Raw genomic sequence first — 22,945 nt, 5'->3', positions numbered from 1 at the left:
TTTAATACATTCAAAATATTATTTCAACATATAGCCACTATAAATGGTTTTTTGTTTTGTTTTATTTTGTTTTGTTTAGGATTTTATTTATTAGTCTGACAGAAAGCACAAGCAGGGGGAGTGGCAGGCAGAGGGAGAGGGAGAAGCAGGCCCCTTCCCTGAGCAGGGAGCCCCAGCTCAGGGCTCCATCCATCCCTGAGATCATGACCCGAGCTGAAGACACTTAACCCACTGAGCACCCAGGCTCCCAGCTGGAAATGCTCTTAGTGAGCTATTTCACATTCTTTTCTCCCTCCCCCCCCCCCACTTTGGTATGAAGTCTCCAAAATCCCACGCGTATTTTTACACTTGGCGTGCTTCTCGATCTAGGCTAGCCCGTCTCCGCGTGCTTACTGGCCGCGCGTGGCTGCTGGCTGCCCACGTGGACAGCACAGGGCTGGCTGCTGAAGGGTAGCTGGATCTTCGTTCTCCTCTAGTCTCTGGATCCAGACAACCCATCCTTAAATCCACTTGGCTCAGTACTTGGGAGCAACAGCCTTCCTTGCAGGTTCATGCTTAAGGTCATTGGACGAATGGGTTGTTTCTACCTTGCCAGAAATTTAAGTCCCCCTTTCCTCTCCGTGAACAGGCATGTAGCCTTATTATCCTTTGCTATTGGTGACAGCATCTAATTGTCCTTCCCTGCAGTGACCTGAGCAGCAGAACTTTGAGCCGGTTCCAGTTAGTTGACTAGAAATAACAACGTCACATGCAAACTCCAAGCCCCAGTTCTTCCCGCTGGCCGCGTTAGCCGACTCACGTCCTGAGTCTGGCCCTTCTCCTAACTCTGAAGCTGGAAGTGGGCTGGAACCCCCCAGATTAAACAAAACTGACGTGAAACCTCATTGCTCAGAAGCCCCCGTTCGCTCCATGGCTTTGGCTGGCAGACTTTGGCAGCAGGAGCTGTGAGCTATCCTGTGGCTTAATCTGGTTAAAACCAGATAAAGAATTAGGTCAGGGGCCTCTGGCTGCAAAGCAGTCTGTTTCCAGAAGTCCGGCAGAGCCTTGAAATGACAATAAACAAGGAGAGCTGGAAAGGCAGTGGCTTTTGGCATTTATGTCTGGCTTGTTCTAGGTCCACATTCTAGCTGTAGTTCTAGGTCAAAACACACGAGCACTGCAAAGGGCAGTGGGACTGCGTTGGCAGCCAGGGTAAGGAGGTGCCTCCCCAGGGCCCTGGCGCCCCAAGCAGTAACGCCACGATGGTGTCAGGGGTGTGAGACCCCGAGTGGTACGTAGACTCAGACCGCTCAAACTGCCAGACCTTAAAAAGTTTCACTTTGCTGTCTTTTAAGTGTCAGGGCACCTGGGGTGGGGCCTCGGGGCCTGGTGGTCAGCCCAGCAGGCTGGTCCTAGACCTGGGGCTACCATGAACCCCGCCAGGCCCAGCTTTCCTTGGAATTTGGAAGATTTCCAAGTTTCCTTGGAAATGGATAATTCTGGAAGGTCCGTAGGGAGGAGACCCTGATGGAGATTTGTACCCGGAGGTTAGCTCTTCTATCACTAAAGACGTGGGTCTGATCAAACTTGGAAAAAGAGAACAGCATGGGGGTCTGACCTACCCGTCCGAAAAGGCTCATTTCCATCGACCTGAGCCACCGACAGATAGACCTTTCTTGGGCTGAGTGCTCCAGACTGATGAGGTGTCCAGGCCAAAGTGGTAAAGCCAACCCTTGAGGGGAACAGCTGGAGGGCCCTCCAGGCCCTGGAGCCCCCAAGGACCTAAGTGCCAGGCCCTGGGCCCTCCTCGGCCACCAGGCCTCACTACCCCCTCCTCCAAGGGCCGCCGCATCTGTTGTTTATCCTTTATGACGCCGAGCGTCTCTGCTCTGTCCCTGTCATTTGATCCTGTGCCATTTGGGCCAAGGTGGAAGCCGAGGGCTAACGAGTGGCCTGACTGTCTAGGAACAGTGAAATCCAATCCTGTCTTTCCCACTTACACACCATATCTGGCAGATGGAGACAATAGGCTTTTATGGTCCTGAAAGAGGATGCCCCCCCTGGGTAGGTGGCCTCGACACAGTTCAGAGCCAGCTGTGTTTAAAGGAAGCAGCTTCTCTGCATAATGGACCCCCCTTCCTGGCCAGCTGTCCCCAGCCTGGCCCTGCGCTGGGATCTGGCCGCCCAGTGTCTCCTCCGGGAGCCAGGCAGTGAGGACTGTGTCGCCGAGGGGTAGCTGGAGAACGGAGGACGGGACCTGTCTGTGTTCAGGACCCGAGTGGCCGTGCCAGAAGCCACTTTGGCGCGTTACGTTCCATTTGTCTCTTTGTGTCCCAGTTTCCACACTGGTGACAGGGAAGGACTATATAGTGGGCTACATCTGGGCCTAATTGGGTGGCAGCTTGGGATCCCAGGGCTATGGATTCAGACAGACTTGAGTTAAATTTTCGGTTCTCCTCCCAATAGCTGTGAGATCTCAGCTGGGTTATTTAAACTGTCAGAGCCTCAGGACACCGGGTGGCTCAGCGGTTTGGTGCCTGCCTTCGGCCCAGGGTGTGATCCTGGGCACCCAGGATCGAGTCCCACATCGGGCTCCCTGCAGGGAGCCTGCTTCTCCCTCTGCCTGTGTCTCTGCTCTCTCTGCCTCGCTCATGAAAAAATTAATAAAATCTTTAAAAAAAAAGGCACAAGGTTCAAGGTGGGCTGGGGAATAGACAGGTGGTCCCGTGTAGCAGGTGCACACAGACATAGGGGGGATGTGATCGAATGAGACTGGGGAGTCAGCATGAGGAGCCTGCTTGGGACGGCAGCTTTATTCAGTAAGCAGGCACCATCCAAGTGTCCGAGCAGAGAAATGACCCCACCTCCCCTTTAGGAGGACAGCTGGTTGGGAGACGTTAGCTTCTAGAAGCAGAGGGACCAGGTTTGCAGCTGTTCAGGCCAGGTACGGCTGGGGGTGGGGGCAGTGGTGTGGGGGAGGATGGATCAGCAGGAGCAGATGCCTGGTGTGGAAGGAGGGGGAGCAGGGAACCAAGCTGGGGGCGCAGGAGGGCAGGCTGTGGCTCGAGGGAGGCTGGCAGGGAGTCTCGTTGGTTCTGTAGAGTGTGACCCCAGGCAGCAGCCGGAGGGGCCAGAGGGGCTGGTGGAGACCCGCCGCTGAGGCGGCACTGAGGCTTGGGGTCGGGGTGGGGTCGGGGTGAAGGAGATGGGGAGTGAGCCACAGAGCACCAGTGGGCACCGGAGCTGATGCCCAGGACAGATGAAGGGGAGAAGGCCGGAGCTGAGGCCCGGGGAGGATGGAGGGGAGAAGGCCGGAGCTGAGGCCCGGGTGGATGGAGGGGAGAAGGCCGGAGCTGAGGCCTGGGGAGGATGAGGGGAGGAGGCCAGAGCTGAGGCCTGGGGAGGATGGGGGGAGAAGGCTGGAACTGAGGTCCGGGTGGATGGAGGGGAGAAGGCCGGAGCTGAGGCCTGGGGAGGATGGAGGGGAGGAGGCCGGAACTGAGGCCCGGGGAGGATGGGGGGAGAAGGCCAGAGCTGAGGCCCAGGTGGATGGAGGGGAGGAGGCCGGAGCTGAGGCCCGGGTGGATGGAGGGGAGGAGGCCGGAGCTGAGGCTCAGAGCGGAGGGAGGGGAGAAGGCCCAAGGCAGAGCCTGGGTGCAGGGCTGCAAGGGGAAGGGGCGCAGGAAGAGGAGGGGGCTGCCAAGGAGAGGGCAGGCCAAGGGAGGTCAGCCGCAGGATGCTCCCACTGGAGCTGCTGGATCTTTCCAGGGCAGCCCCCGCCTCCACCAGCCTCCCTGCCTCCCTTTCCCGCGGGCGAGGAGGGGCGGCCAGCAGCTCATGGGCACAGCTCAGCGCTTGCCTCCCGTGGTGGCAGGTCCCAAGGGGGCCGGCGGCGGGGGGTGGGGGGTGGGGATGGTTTGGCGTGGAGGGGACCAGGGGCAATGACAGAAGGAGCTGACTCCTTCCCAAGGCTCCTCCCGGCCGCATGGGGCCTGTGAGCTGAGGCCGTGGCCGCCGCTGGAGCAGGTGCTCGCCTGTCGGGGGGCTCGGGGCTGACGGTCACCCGGCCACCTGGGGGGGTGCTGTGCCGGGGGGGGGGACAGGAGGGAGGGGACAGGGGTTGAGGCCCTGACTGCAGCTCTGGGAGGGGACACAGAACTGAGGTCCCCAAAGGAAGGGGCCGGAGTGCCCCATCCCACAGAGCCGACCCTTGAGAAGGGTGTCGTTGGGTTTGGCAGCGGTCTGGGGGCGCCCGGCCATACTATTCTCCAGAACAGTTCTCTCCCAAGACTTCAGTTGTGTTTTCTTGGTCCCTCCTTGGGCACAGCTGCCGTGGCTTCGGGTTGGGTTCCTGTCTCATCAGCTGTTCTTTTGTGCACTTGCTTTCCTCCCGTCCCACCTCCCCACCCACCTGCTCCCTTCCTGTTCTAGAAGGCCCTGCAGCCACACTGTTGGGATGTGAGGTCCCCGGGCTCACTCACGAGTGCGGTTCCCTCATTCCTGAGATGGTACAACAATTTCCATCTCCCAGAGTAACACGTGTTACACGATCAGCTGCGTAAATACACGTGAGGAGCTTAGAGAGGTGCTTGGGAAGAAGTAAGTGCTCCATATAAATGTTTTCCCTACCTATTTATCTATCTCTACTTTTTTGTACATGCCTTGAGATCCTTTTGGATTTTTGTCCAGTGATATAGGAAAAATATATTATGTTGAAAGAACCTATAGAAATTACAGTTCTAGAAATGTCAAATTATATACAGTTGACCTATGAACCACAGGGGTTTGAGCTGCACGGGTCTACTTACACAAGAATTTTTTTTTTTTTTGATAAATACAGTACAGCACTGTAAATGCATTGGCCCTATTTTCTTTTCCTTATTATTTTAATAATATCTTCCCCCTCTAGCTTACTTTATTATGAGAATGCGGTATATAATACACATAACATGCAAAAATGCGTTGTTCATTGACTGTTCATGATAATGGTAAGGCTTCCGGTCAACAGGAGGCTATTAGTAATTCAGTTTTGAGGGAATCAAAAGTTATGCATGGATTTTTGACTGCCCTGGAGGTTGGCACCCCCTCCCCCAACCTGAGCTGTTCAAGGATCGACGGTGGTCTGCGTCCTATAGAAATTATCCCTGAGAGGTGCAGTGCTGAAGGGCTGGTTATCTTACCAAGACAAAGGTCCTTCCTACATTGATCGGCCTTCCTTCTTGGGGCTTCTACCTATCAGTCTTACTCTTGGATTTTGAGTGTATACAGGGAAGAGGCAAGAAAAGGAATCCTTCTTCCATAGAGCAACTGTTTAAGCTTGAAGGACACTATCACGCACTCCCAGAGCCCTCTGGTCTGCAGATCTATCAGCCAGGCCACCACGACGTGGCTTCCAGGCGCCTCATGTTGTCGGGGTCGCTCTTCTGGCTGTACCACTGATTGACCAGATGCCTCTTTAGGCAGCTCCTCAGTTGCTCTGTGCAGAGTGTAGAGATTATCGTGATCAATGCAGTATGATATACATTAGTTTGGGGGGCTCTATTTCATGTCTTTAGGGCCCCACGTGCTATTTATTTTGGTAAACCCACACTTGTGCTTGGCACAAAGCAAGTACCTGATAAATGCAGACTGAATGCTCCATTTGGGGTGGATTTGGAACTTTTAGTTGCTTCAGACGCTACACCTGTCTTTGATGTGAACTGCTATCGGGGTGCTTTGGTTGTGTCCACTGTGTCAACCGAACAGTAGGAAAAATCTCCATTTATTCCTAATAAATTTCAACGTATAGATCTTATTTATTTATTCATGAGAGACACACAGAGAGAGAGAGAGGCAGAGCCACAGGCAGAGGGAGAAGCAGGCTCCCTGCGGGAAGCCTGATGCGGGACTTAATCCTAGGACCCTGGGATCCTAGGACCCTGAGCCAAAGGCAGACCCTCAACCACTGAGCCACCCAGGTGCCCCCAATGTATAGATTCTAGTTCATAGGCTTTGTCTGTTACATATTTTCTGATCTTGGTCCTCTCATGCCATGTATTAGCCACCTCTCCTGCCTCTGTGTGGCCTTTGATTTCACGAAGTCATTGAGACTGAGCCTCCTCACGCGGTGCTGAAAACCTTTCTCCAGAACTGTCAGCAACAGTTCTGAGTCCCTTCAGTAGTTGCCAAACTACCGTGGTCGGCATTAACCATCTCACATTTCCCTGTGAGAAGCAAACGTGAGAGGATCTGTTAGCAGATATCCCCCCACGTATTACATATCTTTATCTAACTTCTCTGATATTTCCCACCACATAGGAAATGAAAGAAAACTAGACTGCACTGACCCGTGCAGTCAGTATGATTTCTGCATCCTTTAGAGAACCTCTCTTCATCATAAGTAGAAAATCGCATGAGATGATATAAACTGGCAAACACTGAAGGAAAGAGAGAGCGGTTGACAATGTTCAGAGGGTTCACTTTACCAAGAAGCTGTCATTTTCAAGTAAAAGTGTTGGGGTGCCATTCCGCAACGTAGATGTTTCACTTTCATACAATGCAGAGTTGTTATAGCCAACGTGTCAATCTTGAGTTGAAGTGGAAATTCCCGAAGGGAAATCTGTGGTGCCTGACACATGTGAGTCCTTAATAATTTTTAACGATGCTAGAAAGAATGATGGGAAAGCAAAAGGTCTCAAGACATTTAAGATTTAAGGCCCATTTGGGAAAATATTTTAAGTTTTTAGGGGGCCGTTTTCTATAAAACAAATGCCTATACATTTTTAAATGATTTTTAAGAAAGGTTTTATTTATTTATTTGAGAGAGAGAGAGTGAGCATGAGCAGGGGGAGGGACAGAGGGAGAGAAAGAAAGAGGGAGAAGGAGAAGCAGGCTCCCCACTGAGGATGAAGCCCAACGTGGAGCTCAGTCCCAGGACCCCCAGATCATGACCTGAGCTGAAGTCAGACACTTAACTGACTGAGCCACCCAGGCATCCCTTTAAAGACTTTATTTTTAAGTAATATCTACACCTAATGTGGGACTCAGACATATAACCCCGAGATCAAGAGTTGCACGGTCTACCAACTGAGCCAGCCAGGCACCCCCCAATATACATTTTTTTTAATAATTTTGTATCTGTTTACATCAGGTGGTAAAAAAAAAAAACAGTCAAGTTAAAGAAGGATCTGGAACCTTATGTTCTGATGCAGAATAATTGCTAAGATATATTAAGTGTAAAGTACAGGATATAGTATGCCACTGCTTTTGGGGGAAAAATGAAAGGGTGCGGGAGAAATTGATACCATTCATTATTTGTAGAAAGGACACCGATCGCTGGGGGACAGGGCTTTTATTATTTTGGATTGTGGATCACATGAATGTATTACCTAACTTAAATAAGCTAACAATAAATATGCAGCAAAAAGGGAGGCTGTGTTGAGGTAGCAACAGTAACTAGTCATTCTTTTCTGTTTCCTTTTTTAAATTAAGGATATGTGGACTCTGGAATTAGATTTGAATTCTGGCTTGACTGCTACTGGCAGTTGAGCACCAGGGAAGTGACATAACTCATGCAAGATTTAGGAAAGACTCTTCATGCAGACCAAATATAATGACCATTCCTTAAAGTTCAGTTTGTGATGATCTGATCTTGGGTTATGGAATGAAGACGATGAAGCAGATTTAAGCCTGGGTATGAGCACCTTCTTCTGAAGATGGATTTTGACCATCCAAGAAAGACAAAAACCAAGCTATTGTAAAGCTTGGGTTTCAGATGGTGAATAGGTTTTGACTCGAAGTTATTATGAATCAAAAGTTGCCTTTGGACTGATCACTAGACCCAACCAGAAAGATTCAACGTGTGTTTGTAAGTAAGGGAGTTGAGTGGTTGAGTCAATGGTAGTTGGACCCCTGTCCATCAGATCTTTGAAAGAAATTACCCAATGAGCTATAAGCCACATCCTCTCCCCTGTTGTAAGAATAGTCTTGCCCAAATTAGAAGCTCTGCTCTGAGGGACAGAACTCATGGGGGCACCCAGAAAGTAATCCCTGGACATAGCAGAGGACTGCTTGTATATCTGTGTCATTGCCTGAATCACTTCAGGGACAGAAAGATTGAGCCATTAACACTGCAATCTCTGTAAGCCATAACCTCACCCGGCTAAAAAGCTCTATATACTGAACATTGTCCCCCAGGAACAAGAGGTAGGAAGAAAGGAGACCAATATTTTGTGTGGCAATTATGATTTCCTTTTTGTTTATGTACTCAGTGAGCGCACTCTGTGACCTGAATCCTTCAGATGGGCAAGGACCAGAGAAAGAACTCCCTCCAGGTGTCTAAACCCAAACGGAGTGGTCTTGGATGACAGAGAGTTCCAGACGTAGGAATGACTTCTGATGAGATAGGATCCCGAGGCCCACGAGTCCTCAGGCTCGATCTCTCTGTCATTCTTTCATCTTTGTTCTCCTCCGAGAGTTGACTTCTCCCTTAGGGTGACTCTTCTCAGGGTGGCCAAAGCGATGGGAGCAGTTCTAGGTTTTGTACCCTCGCACCACGTTGTTCACGGGGGACGGAGAACATCTCTCCTGGTCCCTCTTGAAAGCCTCGCGGATTTAGCTGCGTCTCCTTTGCTGAGCTGGGTTATGTGCCCATCCCTGCCCCACTAGGCGGAGGCCGACTGACTTAAGTTACTGGATTTCAAACCTGGCACCCCTTCTGAGGATTCTGACTTCAGCAGTCTGGGGGATGGATCTCGTGCATCGTATTTTAAAATGCTCCCCAGATGATTCCAATATACAACCAAAGTGGATATAGTACTGGCTTAAGTCGATCAGCGCCCACTTCCAGAGCTGGGACTGTAGCTGTTCTCCAAAGGAAGGTCTGAGCGAACAAGGCAGATTGATAGAAGGGGGAAATAGATGCTGGGGAAGCAAACATCAAGTATGTGTTGGTGGCAGGCATATTACTTGCCTACATATTTGCTGCCCCAGCGACCGGATCACACCTTTCTTCCTTGCTTCCAGAGCCCAGCTTTGGTTTGGAGCAGCACGGTGCCAGCCCCAGTGGATAGATCGCGATTGGTCCAAATACTACTGGCAATCTGTGTCCCCACCTTTTCTGCCTCCCTGGCAACGAGAGACACAGAGACAGAGAGGGAGAGAGGGAGAGAAGGAGAAGAACTCAATTATTCTTTGTCTATCTCTAAAAGAGAGTTTAAAGCTAACCCATGAGAAATTGGGAATGTGAGCCTGATACTTGGAGCTGCAGAAGTAGCTCCCGGAGGAGGAGATGGAAAAGAGGAGGAGGTGGAAGGAGGAGGACAAGAAAGGGGAAGAGGGAGGGAAGGAGGAGCAAGAAATGTCCCAAAGTACTGCTGAGGAATAAGGCAAGAACAAGACGAAGGGGAAGCAAATTTTCGCATTCATTTTCAGACCCTTCTGTTCTCTTTGGGTTCTTACTAATATGTGATTATATTATTTTCGTAACTAAAAATAAGTTGATTGCTTTTGAAGTTGTTCCTAAGAGTTTAGGATGACTTAGCATAGATGTGGGCTCCTGTTAGAGTGCGTTTCTCTAAATACAGACATCACCTTTTTTAGCAAGATATGTGAAGTACGTTTTAACTGCCCCATTCATGCACAAGCTCACGGTAATACAGGCCTTGGTTCTGTCTTCTTGTCGCCACCACTTCATTCTCTGGCTCGAATCTGCTGGGCCAACGACCAGAGAGGGGAAGCACCTCAAAATCCACTATATGCACCTTCAGTTACTCATTTTCAGTCACGTGTGTTTTACTTGGACTTGGCTCCCAAGTATTTTATGTAGTCAATTCTGCACTCTTTCTCCTCTCCCCCTCCTCCTTCTTTTTAAAAGAGAGACAGTGAGAGTGAGTGGGAGGGGAGGGGAGGCCCAGAGGGAGAGGGAGAAAGAGAATCCTCAAGCAGACTCTCTGATGAACGTGGAGCCCGATGTGGGACTCCCTCTCACGACCCTGAGATCATGACCTGAGCCAAAGTAAAGAAATGGACCCTTAACTGACTGAGCCACCCAGGCACCCCCTGCACTATTTCTTTTAGTATAATTTTGCTAATTGACTTATTGTTAAAGTTTCAGGCCATTGGATCACGATGAACACAATGTACTAATCAGGTTCTATCAAAAAGACAAACAAGATTATTTTAGAAAATAAGATGTCAACTTTTGATGTCTATTGGGTTTGAATTTGAACTCACTTGTGAGAATATTTAGTTGGTCTTTGTTTTGTTTTCAATTAATTTATTTTAGGGAGAGCAGATGGGGAGAGGGAGAGAGAGAACCCCAAGTAGATTCTGGGCAGAGCACAGAGCCCGACACAGAAGGCCTGATCCCAGAACCGCAAGATCATGACCTGAGTGGAAACCAAGAGCCTGGCACTCAGGCGACTGCCCCACCTGGGTGCCCCTGGTCTTTGTTATTTTTAAACTCTTTGCTTAAAAACAAATTGTGATGATTTAAAAATAGTAGGAGAATGGCGCAAGACTTGATTTTCTCTAGTTCAGGGAATAGGTGAGTTAGTTTGTTTAGTTGTGGGTAAGATTTTGTACATCACCATTTCTCATTTGTTGCATGTAGATTCATATGTTAGATTTAAATTCCCCTCATCATTTATTTTATCAAAAGCCAATTCTCAGTTAAAACCTTACCCAGAACTTTAAATTTTGCACAAAACTTCCAGATACTTTCATATGTGATTATCCATGACCATTCTGTCCAAAGAAGACAGTAATAATACGGATATACGAAATGCTTGGTTTCATTAATCTTAACATCATTAATCTTAACAAGCACCATGAGCAAGCCAGTCAATGCATCATAAGTGGATTCATCCTTAGCAGATTTCTCTATGTCATAGTGTCACTTCTCCATCAAACACTTTTATCAGAGTAACAGATACTGAAACAGAATGAATTTGTATGATATGCGGTGTTGGAATTTAGAAATAGCGAAATAGCTGATAGATGGACAGCAAGAAGAGAAAAGTTAAAAAAAGAAAAAAGTCTGAAGCTTGGACGATCCAGTGATGCTGGGTCTCTGAAAAGATAGAATTTGGCTACATTGAGTTGAGGAAACATATTCTGGGGCATCAGGGTAAGAAGCCCGGGAAAGCTCAGAGACCTTAAATCACAAGTTAATGAAGCCACCTAGTGGTTTGTCACGTAATTTGAGATTGTGTGGAAGACAGGAGGCAACACATCTGCGGATTGATTGTGGGAGCATCTCTAATCAAGGGTTTCTAGAAGCCTGATCACTCTCCATTTAAGGAGGGTCCGTTTCATTGAGAACCCGTGGAACGCTGCTCTGTATAATATCTTCTTTTTATCAAAAAGGGACTGTAGCAACTCACATGAAAAGACAGTGAGAGAGCACAAACCAGAGAGAGAAAAGGCACGAATAAAGACACAAAAAGCAGCCTGAAATTTTGGTCGTTCAAAAATGCTTACAAAGTCCTACGAATGTTCCGTGAAAGGACTCAGTCATAAAATTCATAATGTCCGGAATGGTGAAGCAGTTTTGGGAAACGTAAAACCATCCCTGATGAGAGCAGAGTAATTTTTCTTCCTCACAAATAGTGTCATATACGTGCCCTCAGTCCTCATAATAGAAATCATCCCAAGCCTTGGAGGATTATTTCCTAATTGTGTCTACACTGACTTGGAGGGAAATGTGCATCAAAGTCCACTTTTAGGGCTTGCATTAACACATTGGATCCTCAGAACAAGCCTTTGAGGTAAGCAGTACTAGTATCTCTGTACTGCACACGGGGCTGTGAGACAGTTATGAACTTGCCCAGAGCCAGCTGTTAATAATACGGAGCTGGGACCCAAACCCGGGCAGTATGGCTCCAGCACCCTTGTCTTTTTTCCAAGATGCTATACACTGAATGGCCAGTTTGGTACAGCAAGGCCCATCCAACAAGAACGACAACACTTTTTTTTTTTTTTTTGGAATTTTATTTATTTATTCATGAGAGAGGCAGAGACACAGACAGAGGGAGAAGCAACCTCCCTGTGGGGAGCCCGATGCAGGACTCGATCCCAGGACCCCAGGATCACACCCTGAGCCGAAGGCAGATGCTCAACCGCTGAGCCACCCAGGTGTCCCAAGAACAGCAATACTTGAAGTCCTCCCCCAACCTGCACACTCTGTAGGGGATTATGTATATCATGTACTTTAACAGGATGCCTAAGATGAGGTCAGGGTTGGATAGTTCCAAGATGACTCAGTTAACTTTTCTTTCAGGCCACAGGCTTCATCCCTGACCGCAGTCACCACACACTCGTGCTCACACATGTACACACACACTTTTGGTCTCCCCCCCCACCAAAAAAAAGACAGAAGAGTACTGAAATTCCCCACTTATTGGCTTCTAGGGAAATGGCTGAAATCCTATGCCCTTTTGATGGCATATCCTTAGGTACAAGATCTAAAATGCAGTCATAACGAAACGCCCTTTATTTCGTTGGCTTTTCTTTTTCCAAGTGGTCTCTATGAATATTTGCGATTGGTTGCTAATCTGATGTCTCAGTCGTGAGCGTTGATTAGCAGTGAGCAAGGCCAGCATCGACTGGAACTCTAGGGAAATAGTGTCGTCACTGAAACATTTGCAGTTAGAGGAGACAAGACCTACCTGAGTCTTAAGTTGAGCATTAAGAATGATGTTCTTTTAAGCTGTGCGTTAGAATAGTTGTGTGGTTACCGCTTTTGCTGAAAGGAGAAGGTATCCTCTATAAAATGACTGTTCTGTATAGAGAAGGCTCCTTAGCAATAAATGTCCCTGCCATTTAAAAGAAACACTTAGCTTAATGACGATTCTAATGCTCCCGGAAGATTCAAGGTCTGTTTGGGGACAAACATGATGGCCTACTGCCCATAAGATTGAAATTTTCAGAATGATAGCTTTTTAATAGTCTGCAGAATGCTTGAAAGATTCGCCCTCTCATGGAACATAAGTGAAAGAGCGCGATGCTGAGATATGGTGAAGAAAACGTTGGCTGGGAATCAAGAAACGTGGGATTCCCAGGTCTACTTTACTCTAATAAAGGAGGAAATAAATTCGTTGTGTGTGCCATTTTTCTCATGAACTTTGGAGTCAGAACTGGATTCAAATACCAATTCTGGTGCCAATTAGCTGAATGGTGTCGGATTCCCCAGTTAACCTCTTTGGGCCTCGGTTTCTTAATGTGTAAAATGGCTTTGGTCTTACATGGATTTTATTAGGTGCTTACTGTGTGCAAGTACTGTGCTTTTATATACCTTTTTTTTTTTTTTGCTTTTATATACCTTTAATCTTTATTTTTTGAAGATTTTTATTTATTCATGAGAGACACAGAGAGAGAGAGAGAGAGAGAGAGGCAGAGACCTAGGCCGTGGGAGGAGATGCAGGCTTCCTGCAGGGAGCCCGATGTGGGCCTCTATCCCAGGACTCCGAAATCATGTCGAGAGCCAAAGGCAGATGCCCAACCTGCGGAGCCACCAGGTGCCCCTACACTTTAATCTTCATAACAATCTTAAACGACGTCACCCTTGTGGTTATCCTCACTTTACAGGTACGATCACTGCAACTGAAAGACCAGGCAATGGCAAGAGTTTACTTAGCATCATTTATACGGTGTGACACATCACTTCCTACAAGCAGATGACCTGGAAACGGTAGCCGACGGATTCCTACTGCCTCCCTTCTCACCCGTGCCCTTCTCTCCTTTTAGAAAGGTTTTGAAGACTAGTGAAGAGGAGACCCACATGCTTCAGTAGCTTACGTTTGGGAATTAGATAGCAGTGTAGGCCAAGGGGTAAATATAAACCTGGATTTGTATTTTCCTACAGGAGTGGCAAAAGCTCAACTATGATATCTACACCCTGCGACAGATTCGAAGGGAAGTGAGAAATAGATGGAAACGCATTTTAGAAGATTTAGGTGAGTCCAACAGCGATTGTGGAAAGGTACAGGTAACCAGTGGCGATCATTCCTCTTCCCTTTCTTCCACGTGTTCTGTATAAAGGGCATGTCGGTCACTGATAAGAGCTGCTGGTACTAATTACTGTCCCAGTCCTGTCCTCCTTGCATCCTCAAGCATAAACATCTGATATTTCTGTTACCACCAGCCCATGTCTTGAGGACAGATTTTGCTATGTGTTAGTCCATCTGTCCTCAGTGTGGAGGGTCACAGGGCAGGGGAGCCATGTGGGCACTACCCCTGAATGTTTGGGGTTCGTACGTGGACTGGATTGGAGGAGCATGACTGGCCAGCTGGTGGTTGCTGTATAAGGTGAGGCAGGTGGGAAGAAATACTTTTTGTAAGAGACGATGGCAAAACTCCGCATAGATTTCCAGAAGGACTGAAAGGTAGAGAAGCTTCAGGGTTGGTACAAATACCCGTGGCATCAGAGCAAATGCTAGGTTTTGGTTTTTCTTATTTCTGCCGGGGTCGTGACACAGTAACCATGGCCCCTCACGGTATAAGATGACCTCATTTTAGTACTTTAAAAAATGAACTTCTCGATTTTGAAGCCCTTCCGTCCTTCTGCCTCGAAAGACAACTGGACATCTTGGCATCACACCATTTCGATTGTGCTGTAGCAAGCTGCTGGCCGCTATTGCTTTCGTTGGGACCCACTGGGTTGGGAGTGGACCCCCTGCCCTCTTTACTCACCCACTATTATTGTGACGGAATTGTCTCCCTTTACAATGTGAGTTACTCCAGGCGGGTGTAAATCTCTGAGTCTTTCGCGTTTTGGGGTAATTTTAACCAGATGAGCATATTGCCTGGGGGAAAGGAATCAGGGCTTGGAGAAGCTTGGAGACCAACGCTTTGCTGGTTCCCAACTGCAGAGGCAGGTAGGTGAAGAGTGAGGAGTCGGAGGAGGATTTCAATCCAAAAAGCGGGGCAGCAAGCTGTCAGCGGGTAAGGATGTGAGGCTTACCTTGGAGGGAAAAGTTATCGAAGAAAATTAAACAGGGAGAAACCTCAAAGAGCTTTATTCAAGACCCTGCCAGTTGCACCGCCGACCTGGGAAGCAGCCCATGGAATGTTTGTCTGGAGTCCACGTCTGGGTGCCTTCTTCACCTCCCGAACGATGGCCATTTCCTGGGACTGCTTCACACGAGGGGTACATTTTTTTTTGTCCCCTGTAGGTTTTCAAAAGGAAGCAGATTCTTTGCTGTCAGTGACAAAACTCAGCACCATCAGTGATTCTAAAAACACAAGGAAAGCTCGGGAGATACTGTTAAAACTGGCCGAAGAAACCAATATTTTTCCAACAAGCTGGGAGCTCTCAGAGAGATACCTCTTTGTCGTGGTAAGTGGGTATTTTTTTTTTTATGTGCCCTAAGTTTGCTTTAAATTTTTTCTTTTCTTTGTTTTTTACTATTTTATTTGTTTATTTGAGAGAGAGAGAGCAAGTGAAGAGAGAGAGAGAGAGAGAGACCAGTAGCCGGGTCAGGGGCAGCGGGAGAAGCAGACTCTCCACAGGCACAGGAAGCCCAATGTGGAGCTTGATCCTGGGACTCCAGGATCATGACTTGAGCCAAAGGCAGACGCTTAACTGACTGAGCCACTCAGGCACCCCAAATTTTTGCTTATCTTTTATTCCAAATACTCATCATTCCAGCACCACCAGCATCATCACAGTCTGATCAAGTGGCAGATGAAGCTGGCATCTTATCGTTGATTTCCAGGGGCTGGAAGGATCTGAAGCACCTGCAGGGCTTTAACTATTCAGATTTCTGGATTGCGCTCAGACCTCTTGAGGCTCGGGTTGTGGCTCAAGAATCTGTACTTTTCGGCCACTTCTGCTATGCGAGTCAGCTTTTTGAACAATTTGTCGGTCAAAGAGATGTGAGGAACATTGTTTGTAGGACCGAAGATGAAATGAAGCATTTGAAGGGCCTCTAAGAATGTGGGGTGTTTCTTGGATAATGTAACTAAAGAGTTAAGGGGCATCTTTACATTTGTTGAGAAAAATTTAAGAAGTGTTTTACTTGCTCATGATTATTTCTAGGATGGGTCTTGTTATTAGATTGGTTTTTCCCATGGATGTGGCTTTGTTCCCATCTTGACAGCATCTGTATTTTAAAATCTTTGGCAGGACCGTCTCATTGCTCTTGACGCAGCAGAAGAGTTCTTTAAAATTGCCAGTCGAACTTATCCCAAGAAGCCTGGAATCCCATGCCTGGTAGATGGCCAGAAAGAACTGCACTACCTTCCACTTCCAAGTCCCTAAAGGAGAGTCCAGGGGGCAGAATTGGGATCCCCCCACTGGCACTCAGCAGCCAACCCAAGTTGGACAAATGCATATGGAAGACAGTAAGCAAGTGGAGGCCTAGCTAAGTGAAAAAGGAGTCTAAATCCTATAAAAAAAAAAAGAGGGGTTTGGATATTTGGTCTTCAAGGGGATGTTACTGTAAGAAATACTCGGGTTGCAGTGAAACACCCTGGTGATCTTTTATCAGGGAGCTGGTCAGTGGGATCTTTCCACTGGGCGATTAGATTTCAAGAACCCACGGTCCCCATTTTGGTTTCGATTATACAATAAGCCTATTAGGAGAATGGGTTGTTCTAGTTAAACAAACAATAAGGTTGACAGAGCTATCACTGAGCCCAAATATGGATTACCGAATTTTAAATGATTGTTCTAGGACGTAGGCTAATCCCAAAATAATACCAGGCATCCTGCGACCTTTCTTCGATCTGGAAAATCCTTCAGAACCTTGCAGGTGTCAGAGGCATCATCTCGAGTATAAGTCATGAGTATTCAGAGGTTCAGATGTCGCAGATAATAGAAATATCTAGCAGTGCTTCACAGAAGGGAGTTCCAGATAGATCGATGGCAGAAGGAACTCTCTGCAGCTACATGTTAAAAGCTCTGTCTTCAGTGGTGGGACAGGCTCTCAAATTCTCCACATTATCAATACCTGGTTACCTCATTTTTGCATATCGTCCATTTCTAGACCACAGGCCCTTGGTATGTTATCTGGGAGAGCATCTCCAAACTGCAATGTTGGACCTCCACTTCCTTCTCTTCTCTTTAATCTGCTTCTGGCCCATCAGCCAAGAGTTGCACCTGCCAAGCGACCTGCAGCGCAGACTTGCAGCTCTGCGTGTGCGGGCAGCGCTGTGCAGAGAAGGTCATTACTGGACTCTCTTCCATTTGGAAGAGGATTTTCAAGACGGAGCCATGCTGCCAACATAGTTCGCTTCTAGCCACAGACGGGGAAGTCCAGCCTCAGAAGTTAACTTGCCACTTGAGCAAGGAGCTTGCCAGGAAGTAAATCACGGTTCGTATCATCGAAAAGACTTCCAGGGCCTGTCAGGTGTGTAGGTAGATTGCTGAGAACACCGGCAATATTTTTACTTCTACAGACTCTGCTCTTCTCTCTTCAGGTAAAAAGTAACTTGTGTTTAGTTTGTCCAGGGGACTGTGACTTGAAAATTGCTGGCCAGCTCTTTTGGTAGTGTACACAATGTTTGAAGTATTTGTTAGGGGAGATATGTGTTCTCCATTTATTGATGCATTGCAGACCAAGTTAACTGACCTTTTTCAGGAAAATTCTTTCTAGTATAGTAAGGAAGCTGAAAGTTTTATTTTTTATATTTAATGCTTAACCTCCCTCTCATATTGTTAAAAATTAGCCTGCAGGTAATTCCCCTCACTTCTGTGGGCTCTTGCGAGATACCCGTACAAAGAGTGAAACAAGTAATCAAAAACAAAAACAGACAAAAAATAAACAACAGATCTTTGAAAATCGTACTGTTTTCATTTCATTTTATTTCTGTCCTTGGAATTTGTGTTTTCTCTTTCTGCCTTTTTTGATTAGATTGTTTGCATCTATGGGGAATCAATTGTAAACATTGTCTTTCTTTTTGATGATGAATGAATAAGGATAAGAATGTCTCTATGATTATAAGCAACATGGAATTATCCAGGAATTTCTCCTTGCAAGGAATTAGAAGGTTTCTGTATTTACTTTTCAGTTGGATGTGTGCTATATTTCCAAGAAATAAGGAGCAGATCATTCTTTCCACAATCCCTTTAAAGAGTAAAGAAGCTGATAGACAAGTGGGTTTAAAGACCTCTCCCTTGTCCTAAAGCCAGTAAAGGGGCAGATCTGTGCTCAAGTCCAGGGGAAACCACTGTACAAAGATGACTCCAGGGATCACTCCAGAACTCAGAGCACTTACCAGAACCCAGGTCCGCAGATGTGCAGATGGCTAGAGGGTTTTCCTACTTTCTAAATGTCTCCGTGTTGCCCACTGTAGTACTTCTCAAAGGCTCTTCTGTGTATGCAGGGTGATTTCAGATGGTAGAGACGAATGGAAATTTCCATATTAAGAGTTATTTTAGTTTAATGTGCACTGAGGGGGAAAGCTTTGTAATTTTCAGACCAATACCTGATTTCCTGTTTCATGGATATTATTGCAGTAAACAATAAAAGTATTTATATTTTCTTAAAGGGGACACCTGGGAAGGCGCAGTGGAAATGCTGACCAAGGTGATAAGGAATGCACCTTGAGGGAGCAGTCACATCCCTGAGAAGCTCTGTGGTAGACCTGTGGTCCAGATGCTGATCCAGAAGTGGGCTCAGTAATAACACTGGGGGTGGAAGAAGAGGGGCCCAGGGGCAGTGCTTCACTGCCAGAAGCAAAGTGGGCACAAATATCCTAATGAGTGGCCAGGTCTGAGGGTAGCTGCAGGGTGAGTTGGAGATGATTAGTAGAACACAGCATCCCTAGATGCAGAGTAGATGGGTAGCCGATAAGAATATTGCTCAAGCTATACCATCAAAGGATCTCAAGGTTGGATGACCAGGAGATAGGTAGGGCACGGCCCCCCTAACAGAAAGTTGTGCTCTCTTGCCAAGTTTCCAGACCTTAGCTATTTTCTAGACCCAAAAACTGCTGACTAAAGGGAAGTCTAGATTCCCAAGCGGAGGTCTTTGCAACACCACTCACTGCAAGTACATATGGCAAAGACTCCCCAAATCCTTCCTCAAAAGGACCTATAGTTATTTACCTGGATAACTGTATACTGGGGGAAGGAGTGTACAAAAACACTCTGAGGATGTAGGACACAACATCCAAGTTGACACTGATGCTCAAGGACAAGAGTGTCATGATAGTGTGCTTTTTAGAATGGAGGCATATCATATTCCTGGAGTCCTATCCCGGGTCTAACTCACAATAGGTCCATTGAGTCCATGGATCCATCCAAAGGTCATGTCCCCACTTCCAGAATAAATTATGGGGCTGAATATACTGGGGACTTGGGAGGACCACTATTCACTTCTTGACCTGTAGATTATTCTAGTGAGAGAGCTTAATGGAAAGCTCTGAAACTGCTCCATCCCCTGGCCTTGATAGTAAACCAAAACCAATATCGCATCCCAGGGAAATGGCAGAGATTAGTGCTACCCTTAAAGACCTAAAGCTTACAGCAACGTTGGTCTTGACCACAGTTCCATTTAATTCACCACGCTGTCCCCTATGAAAACCAAATGGATACCGGAGAATGCAAGTGGTTTATTGAAAACTCAACCAAGAGGTAGCCTTACTTGCAGATGCTGAGCTGGGTGCAGAATCTCTGTGAGAACAAATTAGCACTGACTCAGCTACGTGGAATGTGGCCATTCGTCTGGCAAATACGTTCTTTCCATACTCATCAGATTAGCAGACCAGAAATGTTTACATTCACTTGGGTTGGGCATTTATAGACTTCTCCAGAACTAGACTCTCCCAGTCTCTCTACTAGAGTCCAAAGGGACAGGTACCATGCGGTCATTTTGCAGAGTATCACATTGGTCATCTGTATCAATGGCTTTAGATCTGAGGAGTATGAAGTGGCAAATGCATGGAGGCCTGGGAAAAAGACATGCACTTCAGAGGATGGGAGATAAATCCTGCAAACTCTCAGGGACCTATCACTTCAGTGACGTTTTGAGGGGTCCAGTGGTCAAGGGCATTGCTGGAACATCTTCCTAAAGGACAGATGACGTTATTTCACCTTTCACCTCCCGCTCCTAAGAAAGCAGCAGAATGCTTGGTCGGCCTCTTTATGTTCTCACCTGGAAATACTGCTGCACCCCATAAAGCTGGATGACATGAAAATCTTAGACCCCTGAGGGAGGCCTAAGGCAGGAAACGGCTCCAAAGCAGGTCCTCCAGGTTACAACCCTGCAGACACCTTTGGTTATACGTCCTGGGGATATGCTGCGTGGAATTTATGGGAAAACTCAATAGGAGAAGAACAACACAGACCTCTAGGGTTCTGGGGCAAGGCCATGCCATTTGTAGGTGAGAATTACACATCATCTGAAAAAACTGCTCATCAGGAGCTGGGTTTTTATCAGACCCACCCACTCATAAATAATCCAATTTTTCCTTTATTATTTTTTAAAAATCTACTTAAGTTTTAGAATAGTGTTAGATTTCCAGAGAAGTTGCAAAGATTGTACAGACGTGCTAAATGCCTCACACCCAGTTCCTCCTACTATGAACATCTTACCTTACTATGGGTACGTTTGTTGCATCTAATGAGCCAAGGTCAATACATTCTCATGACGAACTAGAGTCCATAGCTTATTCAGGTATTCGTTTTTGCCTAATGTCTTCCTCTGTTCCAGGATCCCATCCAGGACATCGTGTTGCATTTAGTCTCCAGGTGTCCCTAGGTTCCTTTTGCCTTCAATAGCTTCTCAGACTTTCCTTCCTTTTGATGACCTTGACAGTTCTTTTCTTTTTTTTTATTTATTTATTTTTTTCATGAGAGACATAGAGAGAGAAGCAAAGACATAGGCAAAGGGAGAAGCAGGCTCTTTGAGGGGAGCCCAATGTGGGACTCGATCCCAGGACTCTGGGATCACAACCTGAGGCAAAGGCAGACGCTCAACCACTGAGCCACCCAGGTGCCCCAATGACCTTGACAGTTGTGAGGAGTGCTGTTTAGGAATCTAGAGATGATGGTAAGCGTGAGCGTGGCCCTGAGGCCAGCTGCAGCAGTGGGGATGTGAGTTAGCCTTCTTCACTTCTAAGGAATAGAAACACAGCAGGTTCATGGAGGAGCCTCTCCCAGAACTTGCCATCCAGAGCCAGCGGATCTGAGCATTGCAGGGGTGGACTGTAGCAGGTGATGTGGGGTGGCTCAGGCCACCCTCCTGGGGCTGAGAGATTCCCTCATCTGCTGGTGGTCTTGGTGAGAGCTTTCAGATGAGTTTCTCTCTGGGAATTCCCCTCAACTGATGAGAGCTGCCTCTCCCGTGGTCCCCAGCCTGTCCGGGAGCATCCTGTATCTATTGATGAGTTAGTTAGTGCAAGTGTATAAAGGGTTATCCCAGCTCCAGAACCCCCGTTAGATTGGCTGAGGCCTTTCTTGTGACCCCATTTCAATGACATTTCCTCCCATCCAGACTTCCTTCTCACTTCATAGGTGTTTGCTGATAACTTCGTGCACGGCAATCTCCATTTCTAAACCTTTCCCCCAGGGGAACTCGATTGTGACACTGTCTGAGCCAATAACACAATACCCGAGCCTGCATTTGTATATGACACCTACATAGTGATTTTTTTGTTAGAAAATCGAACCACAGCATTTATTTTCTGAAATACACATTATTTAATTGCAAATAATTTCAAAATGTATTTATCTTTGAAATTAAGACATTTAAAAACTTTTTTTTATGTTGTGTGGCTATCATTATCTGTGAATGCATTTCCTATAAGTGGTTAAATGATTTTTAAAGATGATCATTAAAATGACTTTTTTATTTTTTTTTTTTTTTTATTTTTTTTTTTAGCTAAGGCATTATTACAGCTACGTTTCACGGGGGTTATCAGTTTAAAATCAGTAACTTCTGGAAGACGCCTGCATTGACAGCTGCAGAAATGAGTTTATCTGGTCACTCTTCAGTGATCACAGAGGCGTCATGGCACAGCCCTGGCTTCTTTTCCTTGGGAGTAATGCAGAAATGAGTTTATCTGGTCACTCTTCAGTGATCACAGAGGCGACATGGCACAGCCCTGGCTTCTTTTCCTTGGGAGTAATGCGTTAGTTCATTTCCACTAATAGATAACTTTCTATTACTAACATCACAAGACGTATGTTTAAATTTGATTAAGTTGCATAGAAAGGAGTATTCTCAATTTCCACATCACTACCATGTACAGAGTTAAAATGGCCAGCCACTTGGAACTTTCTGTTTACACTCTTTCAAGAAGTGTCACTATTTGCTTCCAGAAGTATTATTCCATGTTCTGCTTTGACACACTACAAAAGGGGGCATCCCATCTCTATTTCCAAATCCCTTGCTATATGGGCTTTTATTTTTAAGATTTTATTTATTTATTCATGAGACAGAGAGAGAGAGAGGCAGAGACACAGGCAGAGGGAGAAGCAGGTTCCATGCAGGGAGCCCAACATGGGACTCGATTCTGGGACTCCAGGACCATGCCCTGTGCCCAAGGCAAGCGCTTAACCGCTGAGCCACCCGGGCATCCCCTTATATGGGCTTAAGAGAGTAGGTTGTGGAAAACTGAGTCAGGGATCCAAGTCTTAGCTTGAGTGTCATCCTTCAATCATTAAGTATAGAAATGGGGTTAATTTGATTTCCTACTCATCTACATTTTAAGTATTTAGTGAGATTAAATTCGGAAAGAATAGTATTGTAAGTATGAAATGACATTCCTAATAGATAGAACACAGACCTATAAACTATTCCTTTGTCAAAAACCAAGAGTTATAGTTTCTAGGTAGCAATTTACTTTAAAAATTCTTCAGCATCAGCAGTGTGAAATGTGTAGGTGAATGCCATCATCCATCCTAGAGACATGAAGTTAGCATTTAAAGTATCCTATCAGGAATCCACTCTTCAAATGGCTATTTGATCATTTCAATTATCTTTAGCAAAATTTACCCCAGAAGGTTCATTAAATTGCATAAAGCCTGTTAGGAATGATG

The 22,945-nt window shown here is 46.6% G+C and overlaps 1 protein-coding gene across 4 annotated transcripts in view; it reads left to right on the top strand.

Annotated features, from left to right (window-relative positions):
- Window positions 1-22,945, top strand: part of MREG (melanoregulin) — an 89,436-nt gene that overhangs the window by 45,421 nt on the left and 21,070 nt on the right. For 3 of the 4 annotated variants that reach the window (XM_041737334.1, XM_041737337.1, XM_041737338.1), the window contains exons 3-5: window positions 13,823-13,913; window positions 15,132-15,295; window positions 16,085-17,741. In XM_041737334.1, coding sequence (XP_041593268.1) covers window positions 13,823-13,913; window positions 15,132-15,295; window positions 16,085-16,219 — 390 coding nt within the window. In that variant the 3' untranslated portion in view covers window positions 16,220-17,741. Of the gene's footprint in view, window positions 1-13,822; window positions 13,914-15,131; window positions 15,296-16,084; window positions 17,742-22,945 lie in introns of those variants that run through there. The other variant, XM_041737335.1, reaches the window with a different exon arrangement.

Source organism: Vulpes lagopus, chromosome 22, assembly GCF_018345385.1.
Source record: "Vulpes lagopus strain Blue_001 chromosome 22, ASM1834538v1, whole genome shotgun sequence".
Classification (NCBI taxonomy): domain Eukaryota; kingdom Metazoa; phylum Chordata; class Mammalia; order Carnivora; family Canidae; genus Vulpes; species Vulpes lagopus.
This window is presented reverse-complemented; position numbering and strand designations above follow the sequence as displayed.